Source organism: Schistocerca nitens, chromosome 7 (genome assembly GCF_023898315.1).
Source record: "Schistocerca nitens isolate TAMUIC-IGC-003100 chromosome 7, iqSchNite1.1, whole genome shotgun sequence".
Taxonomy (NCBI): domain Eukaryota; kingdom Metazoa; phylum Arthropoda; class Insecta; order Orthoptera; family Acrididae; genus Schistocerca; species Schistocerca nitens.
The window spans coordinates 620,788,739-620,798,404 of record NC_064620.1 but is presented as its reverse complement, the minus strand read 5'-3'; the positions used below and the strand labels follow the sequence as shown (position 1 = coordinate 620,798,404).

Below are 9,666 nucleotides of genomic sequence, written 5' to 3'. Positions count from 1 at the left end.
AATTGCAAAAGCATTTGTTGTAGATGTATTTGTCTGTACTAATCCAAATTTGGTAAATGCATATTGTGGAAATTGTGGCCTCAGATAACATGGTTAAATTTGATGTTCTGTTAACAAAACTAAAAAAAAACATAAGAAACTGAATGAACACAATTATTTTTTAAACTTGCATTCATAAAACCAAATGGATAAGATTTAAAAGTTTCTTAAGGAATACTTGAATTTTCGTATTTCTTAAACACTTTTCTAAAAACCCAAGGAACGTTATTCTGCTGATTTGCACAAGTAAATGCCACTCAAAGATTTCAATCACTATTGCAAGTAGTTCCTGAGAAAATGGTACCTAAAGCTGCAAAAATCTTAATTTTATATAAATTTGAAGAAAAGCTGCAACCATTTGTTCAATTCACTTCCAACCCATGTGAATAGTTGTCCACCACAGTCCTCTTCATTCTGTGTTTCATGGTTTCCTTTTTTTCTCTCACATGCTCACCTCTGTACCCTAGCTTCCATTGTTGTTTTGGAGAGCATACATATCTGCTCTGGCCGAACATTCCTTGCCAATTGTGATGAGAGCAGAAATGCTGTTCTCTGCAGTTACCAGGTGAGGTAGTTGAGGCACTGTTTATCACACTGGACTCACATTTAGGAGGATGGCATTTCAAATGTGCATCCAACCATTCAAATTTACGTTTCTCATGGTTTTCCTTAACCACTTTGGACAGATGCAGGGGTGGTTCCTTTGAAAAGGGCATGTACAATTTTCTTCCCCACCTTTCCTGACCCCCCTCCTCTCCTCTGTTTTCTCTGCAGCTGTTATTCCAGTTTCTCCTAAAACTGTAATTCTGATTACTGTTCCACCATAGAAACATATTAGAGAATGAAGAACACAAGAGTACTGAGTTATTTATTGTGACAATTATGTTTTTTGGATACAATTCCCAGATCATACAAGGTACAAAGTACACACCACCATGCACCGTATAGTGGCTTGCAGAGTACGTATGTAGTGTAAATGTAGATTATGTGATCGAAACTTTCATTGTGCTTGAATTCAATAAATAAAGAAGGTTTAACATGTATCAGAATATATACAGTTAACACAATTTACAGAGTTCTTCTTCACACACAGTTTATCAGATATTAAATGAGTTGCACATTCTAAGTTTGTTGGCACTGTTTAAGACAAAGTAGTACAACAGACTACAAAAGCAAGATCATATGTGAACATAGTTAAACAGCTTTGCTGGCACACTTCTGGATGGCTCCCATATAATTGGTATGGAGGTAAAACACACACCAAAGTGTGAAGCCACAAATGCTCTTAGGTATAAAACTACTTGATGCATCAGTTCCAAATATATTCTGTTTGCATAGAATATTTGTATGTAAGGCTGCAACTAGCTTCTTTCATCAGAAACATACTGAACAGCACAGCTTCCATAGTTAGTTCCAAAATATTGATTGCTTGAAGTGTGTGTATTTCAATCTGTTGTTAGTGTTCCAGATCTTTACAGTTGCAAAACTGTTGGAAGTGCATACTGCATATTTGTTCAGTACCACATCAGATGATCAAACAACACATTTCAACATTGTTGCTATTTGCATTGAACTGTCACACAATTGACACCATTCACAAATAGATATCATCAAATTCCTGTCATACTGCAGATTTTCAAAAATTGACATGAGGATGAACTCACATTCTGATAGTTCAACTAAAATAGCACTTTCATTGTCATTGGCATTCATCTTCAACAGAACCTACACAAGCAACATTCCAAGCTAGCTTTTAATATATAACATGTTCAAACCTATAGAATATATGTTGATTGCAGTAAAATGCCTCTGATGACAAGTGATCATTTTTGATGTCTTTCAATTTGTAGTATTTAGAATTTCTGACCAAGACTAGTGGCTCACTTCCACCATCATGAAACTATCTCCAATGTAAATATAGCAACAGAGCATGATGTCACAGGGAAAGGAGAAATCTTGCAACAATGCAGATCTTGCCTGAAATCACTAGATGGCTATCCTCGAGCAGTTATCTGTCTATGTTGTAGTGGAGTGAGCTTCTCTCCACTGTAGGTGAGATGTGAGGGAGGGTCAATAACAGGTGCATCACAGATGATGCCTTCTTTTGTCTGGCCTGGTAATTGACCATCTGTTTTGAAAAGTAGCTGCACTTCCAATAATTAGCTTCCCTTTCCAGTACTTGTACTTGGCAGGAGCATCTGCGAATGGGGTTCATACAATTAATGATACTTGTCGCATTTGATGTGTTCCAGGATAACTGCAAAATTACTGGCACCCTGGAAAATGACCCTGTTGCTAGAAGCACTGGTTCAGCTCACTGTCCTTGTGAACTTGATCTCCATTTTCATGTGAAGTAAGTTCTGCAACTACTAGACACCTACATTCAAGCCACTGTACTGTAGGAACTGGGAGATCTTGTTAGTTAATAACTCATTGGATTACTGCTAATAGGATGTTCGTATTTGGACTACACTGTGGCCAGTGTAACCCTGCATACTGGAGGGCCTGTTGGATTTTCTATGACACTGCCAGCAGAGAGGTTCCCAGTCACTGCTGCATGGGACTTGGTCTCTCTGGGTCACAATTGTGGGGCAGCAGTTTCTTCTGGGTCAGGACTATTGGTGGTTCCAGACACTACCTTGTCTGTATGTACACAGGTACATGCCAGAGAGGTGAGGCTACCTCAGGCAGCACCATTCTGTGGAAAACATCGGCTATTGGCTGGAGCACCTGATCCACAGCAAGGACTGTTGTATTGTGGCACTGTGATAACATGAGATTTGCATGCACTGCAGACACTGTAGGATATGGTCTGTTTTCATGTATGACTAGTTCATTCTACTTACAGTTATGTTCAGTATGAGACTGAACAAATCAAATTTGATTGGCATGACACCTATTATGGCTTGGGGCTAAGTATATGATATTTTGTACCAGTCTTAAATTAAGTCGCCCATATCAAGCAGAAGCTGCTGTCACTGTTGCCCACTCCAGATACTATTTTTGTTTACAGTATGAAGATAGTCAGTATCCAGAGACATTTCCTTACTCTGGCACATTTCACAAATATGTAACAAAGAGAAGAAATGCATTAAATAATTTATTTATGACTGACAACTTGTAAGTAATATAAAGAAGACTATACATTTTAATTTAAATTATTTTATGTTAACTCTTTACAAGTATATTGTATCCGCAATAAATCAATTGCACAAAAATAATAAATGATATTACAGTCAGCCTTTTCTTGATCACATGTAATGCGCATAGGCTCTGTAATCAGATGTGCTTGACATGTAAACTTACTGCACTTCACACAAACTTTCATTGTGGAGTTGCATCTTTTCCTTCCACACACATGGTAATATCCTTGCTTTGTCTTTCCTGATGGCCCTGATGTGTCAATGACTGCTTCTGAAGGGAATTTCCTTCTTAGAAATTCAGAGGCATTGGTTAGCAGTGATAAAATTACCGACCTATTTTTCAATTGTTCATTCATCAATGAAAATGCTAAATTCTTCAAAAAATACATCAAATTTTGATGGTTCCTTTTGATTTCAAATGTGATTGCAAAATTTGGCATTTTATCCCAGATATATTTAGCGTAGTATAAAGTAACACCATAGGCCTTGTAATTCTGGAAGTACCCTGCAATCATATTGTCCACAGTACCCACTCCAACTCTAGTGTGACTGTAATCAATAATTATAGTTAGCTTTCCTGTTTTGGCATCAGTATAATCCATATCATGGATTGTGGACAGGAGTATCACTGAAATATTTCTTTTTGTTGAGTATAAGACAAGAGCTGTATTACTTTGAAAACCAAATTTTGAAACTCTGACAAGTTGGTTTTTTAGACACAAAAATTCAGGCAGGATCTCGTTTTCCTTCTTGCAGAAAGTGCCTAGAATCCTAGAATGCTCAATTACTTCTCTAACATGTCTTCCACTACTGGAAGCTCTTGTACCAATTGTCAATGATGACATTTCTGTGTGTATCTTTGATGTAGCAGACAAGCCTGTGTACAATCTGATACTTGAAATGATCCATCTGGCTGCTTTTGTACAAATACTTCAATATCACTGGTGTGAAACCTCTTTCTGCCACACATGGCACATATTTTTATCCTGTATTTGGTCAGTTTGGATGGTATATACTTTATCCAGGAGTGCCTCTAAATCCAGTCGACATTTCATCAATCATCACATATTCTTTAGGATTATAGGATCATTCAAGGTTGACTGTAAAGGAATGTAAATGCTTTCTGGCAGCAGTTGTCAAGTTTTCTCCTTTCATTTCAAGTGGATATGTCATCAAATCTCATACAACACACTAAAAACAGAAATCTCTTATAGCTCATTATGGCCTTCAGGATAGTCATACATATGTTGACCTGTCTTTACACATTTACAGTTCACTCCTTTACCTAAATAAACTGAAAATGGCACACACATTTGAAGGGGGTAAGGAGGGTCAGGTAAAGAAATACCTATAGCTGCCATGTCACAGGGCTCTGCATTCCACTACAGCACTATGAAATTCTGCAGTGGAGTACTCAGTACATCAACACACCTGCTGAAAGGTTAATAAACTTCCTTAGTTTCTACTTCTGGCATTTCTCATGCTGATGACTAATTGATAACATGTACATAGAACTCATAGGTAAGGAAGCTTGAGAGTGCAAAATCTACATTTCTCTCAACAGAACAAGTGTGTTTTTAGACAAACATCTGTTGGCTTACCTCGAGGTGGCGCAGTGGTTAGCACACTGGACTTTCATTTGGGAGGATGATGGTTCAAACCCGTGTCTGGCCATCCTGATTTAGATTTTCTGTGATTTCCATAAATCGATTCAGGCAAATGCTGGGATGGTTCCTGTGAAAGGACATGGCTAATTTGCTTGCCCATCCATCCCTAATCTGAGCTTGTGCTCCATCTCTAATGACCTCATTCACTACTCTCTTCCTGTTGGCTTACCCAATATTTTATTCTTAATAACTAATACCTGGAAGAGTCATTAAATTTTAACAATATCTAAAATTTCTACTGCCTTGTATCTGTACTGCTTGGCTGATCCACATGTTGGAGATACAGTAAAATAAGCTTATTCTCCTTATTATCTTCATCCTGGATGGAATTGTTTGAGTGCCTGTCTCTTCATTTTGATTGCGTATGTGGATCAATAGCTAAAGATTACTTCAGTCAAGGATGCACATCTGTTTGCAACTGAACAATGATGATTTACGTTAAACTTTGAACACCTTGATAATTCTGGAGTGTTGCCTTTTGGTGGCTTGTGGAAATAAAGGTTCATAAAGCCACCTTAGATAGACTTTGATAACTCAGTTGAATATGCATAAGTTTACATCTCATTGGTTGCCAGTTCACATGTGCCTTCTTATTCTCAATAAACTGATCCTGCAGCGGCTGAAAAAATAAAACTTATTAGCAGTGAATTATCAAATTAGCTTTTAGAAATGTTAGATTGGGTCAGCTGGCAGCATTTGATGTTTTTCAAAGGGAAGAGAATTCCCTATCTGATTTCTTCTCATTAAGCACGAGGAATAAACACTTGGTAATCTTACTGCATGTTAGCAAGAATATGAAATGTGTCTGATGTCTGGCAAGAGAGGGGCCTGACAGAGATCAGACTTTTTCTGCACTTGAGACATTCAGTGTTTGAGATAAGCCATCAATCATAGCATTTAAGCAGGGTTCATAATTAGGATGAGTCACATGCTTGAAAAATTATCCCAGGAAAGGTTAGCATTGATTGACAATCTCTCAGTACTGCTATGGAGATCCCAATTCCCACTACTTGTGTGACCATCTCCTGTCTACTACTGTAACCAATGTAATAAGCAAATATCCAATGTGACGCCATTCTGCTGGAGTAATGCTGTTTCCTCACATAACTCAAACCTTGTAATTTTTTCACTAAAATAGAGATTAGTCAGTCCACTAATGAAATCAAAATGCCATAGCGGACAGAGGTGACCAAGTTACGTGAATAGGCTGGAAGGTCAAGCTTAAGATTTCAATGAAAGCCATCATCCATTGCATTTGTGTGTGTCACATGATAAAATGATGGAGCAGAATAATAAATGAACAGGACATACTTTGGAAATATTGAGGTATCAAATAGGATCATAGGGTGACATTAACAGTCTGTGGAATTACTGTAAAGACACTACCCTGTTCCTCACATCAAATGGTATAGCCATCATAAATATTGCACATTAAGTTGTGAACTAAATCAAGGTAGCATATTTTTATTCTTGCATATGGGAATTATGTGATAGACATACACACTTTTAAAAGTGTTAAAAACACTACAGGAAAGTTACATTGACATAATGAAGCCTTTTAGGAAGTGCAACACTTTGTCATCATGAACCACTAAAGTGTGTTGTCATAACATTGGATAGAGGGAAGACAGACATTATAGGTAAGTCTGCACTTCCTGAGTGATTGGGAGCAAATGCAGAGAGACAAACTTCCCGTGACATCAGATCGATTGCTTTGATCAGCGCCAAACAATCACAGGGCACCTGTGAGAGGTGCAGGTTTTGGGATTCTAAAGGTGCAGCAGTAAATTCCAGGAACTCGTGGGTCTGAATAACACAGTTTGCATTCAGACTTACTGTTACACTGAAGGGTAATTGTAAACATTATAAAAAGCAAAGGATGCAACTGACTGCACAACAAAAGTTGGTGTTCCTTCCAGTAAGGTTGGAGTGAACAGCTGTATCACATTTGCAGCATTGTAAAGTACAAACTTCAAGGGCAGCATTCAAAGTGAGAAAATAGATATGTTGGAGCTTATTCAAAGCTTTTGGTAGGGAGCACACAGTGTCTTATCTCACATGGAGAGACATCGTCAAATGTAGAAGTAACTTTGGGTGTGCCCCAGAGATGTATGTTGGGACCCTTGCTGTTCATGTTGTAGATTAATGACCTTGCCACCAATATCAGCAGTAAAATCAGGCTTTTGCAGATGATGCAGTTATCTGTAACGAAGCACTTCTTGCGAGAAGCTGCATAAACATTCAGTCTGATCTCGATAAGATTTCAATGTGGTGCAGAGACTGGCCACTTGTTCTCAACATCCAGGAATGTAAAATTTTGAACTTCAAAGAATGAAAAGAAAAAGTAATATATTACCGATTATAATATCAATGAGTCACTGTTGCAATCAACCAACTCTTACAAATACCTAGATGTAACACATCATTGTGATATGAAATGGAATGAGAACATAGGTTCAGTCATGGATAAAGCAGGTGGTGGACTTGGGTTTATTGGTAGAATGCTGGGGAAGTACAACTAATGAGATTTACTACTCTCAATATTGGTACATTGACCAGCCAACATTGTGAACTAGCAGAAATGCTTAAAAACAAACGTGTCAACATTGCCTGCATCCAGGACACCAAGTGGAAAGGTTCAAAGGCAAAATAAATCGGAGATGGCTACAAACTCATCTGTCACGGTACCGATACACAAAACGGTGAAGTGATAGTCGTCGACGAGGACTTGTGTAACAGTGTCACCAGTGTCAACAGGGTGTCCAAAAAGCTTATGTCTATCAAGATTGACTCAACAGTTATCACTGCCCACATTGTATCTTGCTACGCATCTCAAACTGGATGACAAGGGCAAGTGTTGGGACAGTCTGGAAGCCCTCCTTCGAGCAATTCCACAGGGTGAGTCCACTATTGTTGGAGGAGATTTAAACGGACATGTCAGGGCTAACAAAGGAGGATATATGCGATGCCATGGAGGACGTGGGTTCAGTGTGTGGAACGATGATAGATGTCGGATACTTGATTTTGCAGAAGCATATGATTTCATTGTGACCAACACATACTTTAAAAAGAGGCCAACATATCTGGCTGCTTATACAAGTGGAGGTCATGCTACTCAGATCAATTATTGGCTAGTTTGTCAACAAGACATGAAGCTGGTAACAGATACTAAAGTAATTCCGTATGACTGCATCACCCCTTAACACTGATTGCTTGTCTTCGATATTTGTAAGTGTGTTATACAACACAAACCTCAATCTAAGTCTGGGCCTCAGTGAATTAAGTGGTGACGAATGAATACCCAGCAAAACTAGTTGATGACAGCCTTCACAAACTTCTCCGTGAAGACCGATCAGTCGGTTGAACATTTGGAAAGATGCTGTGGAACAGAAATATCGAGCAGCAACAAAAATGCTGGGAAAAACCATACCTGGAAGAAAATACATTGATAAACAAACCTGGTGGTGGACACAAAGTCAAACAAGCAATCAGGGAGAAGAAGATGGCATACAAGACTTGGTGGTACTCACGACTTGACACTGACCTCCAGAAATATCGCAACCTTAAATCGGCAGTAAAAACAGCAGTAGCTGCAGCAAAAGAGCAGTACTACCAGACACTGTATGACCAGCATGACACACCATTGGGAGAAAACATCATCTGCTGTCTTGCTAAGTCACATTGCTGTTCAGCTCAGTACATTGGACACGTCATGCTCATCAATGGAGCCAAAGCCAAACTGCTAAGAGACAAACAATCTATTCTCCAGAATTGGGCAGACTACTTTCATAACATCAGCAACAAAGAGATTATGCATCCTGATGCTACCTTAGGACCCGTCCCTTCGATTTCATCTAAGGAAGTAATGCTTGGCATCAGCAAGATGAAAAATGGAAAAGCAACTGGCCCAGATGACCTACCAGCAGAAATCAGGAAAATTCTCAGAAAGCCTGCTTCATAATTCCTTGCCTCACTCTTCAACCAAATTTTCGCCAAAAAACAACTTCCACAAACATGGGCAACTAGCATAACAGTACCAATCTGGAAGGAAAAGGAGATGTGAACAATTGCTTGACTTATTGCCCTATTCTACTCCTCAGTCATACTTTAAAGGTCTTTGAACAGGTACTTGATAGCAGACTCAAGTATTGTCACTGTAACACTAAACCGGTGTGGATTTGTTAAGGGATGCAGCACCATCAATCCTATACATGCCATGCGCCTTTTGATGGAAAAACACAGAGAGAGACAGAAGAGTGTACAAATGGCATTTCTAGACCTAGAAAAGGCTTTTGACCATATCCCATATGATCTTACTTGGCGAGCTCTTCACTTCCACACCATCCCTGAAGAGTTTGTAAGCTGAGTGCACCTTTTGTACCGTAATTCCACTAGTGTTGTTTGGAGTCCTGCTGGAACCTCTCCACCCTTCAGTATCACTGTGGGTGTTCATCAGGGTTCTGCCCTTTCACCATTGCTGTTCATCCTTTGCATGGATACAGCAACAGCTGACATACAGACTTCACATTCTGGTATCCTTCTTTACGCAGACGATGTGGTACTTGCTGACCAGGCCCACCCTGAACTCCAGCAACAGGTTCAGATGTGGAAGGTCAGACTGGCTGAAAATGGACTCCACCTCAATGTCCAGAAGACCGGGTACCTAGAATGTGGCTCCAAAACCAGAGGCACCACAAGTATCAGCGAAATTACCTGTAGAATACCATGTATTTTAAGCACCTTGTGTCTGTTTTCACCTCATACTGCGACACAACTCTTGATATTTGGGTGAGGGTGAATGTAGCTTGGTCCAAGTG

General features: G+C 39.2%; 1 protein-coding gene across 1 annotated transcript; it reads left to right on the top strand.

Moving 5' to 3' along the window:
* Positions 1 to 8,225: 8,225 nt before the first annotated feature.
* On the top strand, positions 8,226 to 8,810 carry LOC126195794 (uncharacterized). Its single transcript, XM_049934429.1, has one exon. It carries the CDS (start codon positions 8,226 to 8,228, stop codon positions 8,808 to 8,810), a length of 585 nt encoding a protein of 194 aa, XP_049790386.1.
* Positions 8,811 to 9,666: the final 856 nt, after the last annotated feature.

Coding starts and splice junctions, on each gene's coding strand:
- LOC126195794 (XM_049934429.1), top strand. CDS start 8,226: ATGCTGTGGAACAGAAATATCGAGCAGCAACAAAAATGCTGGGAAAAA.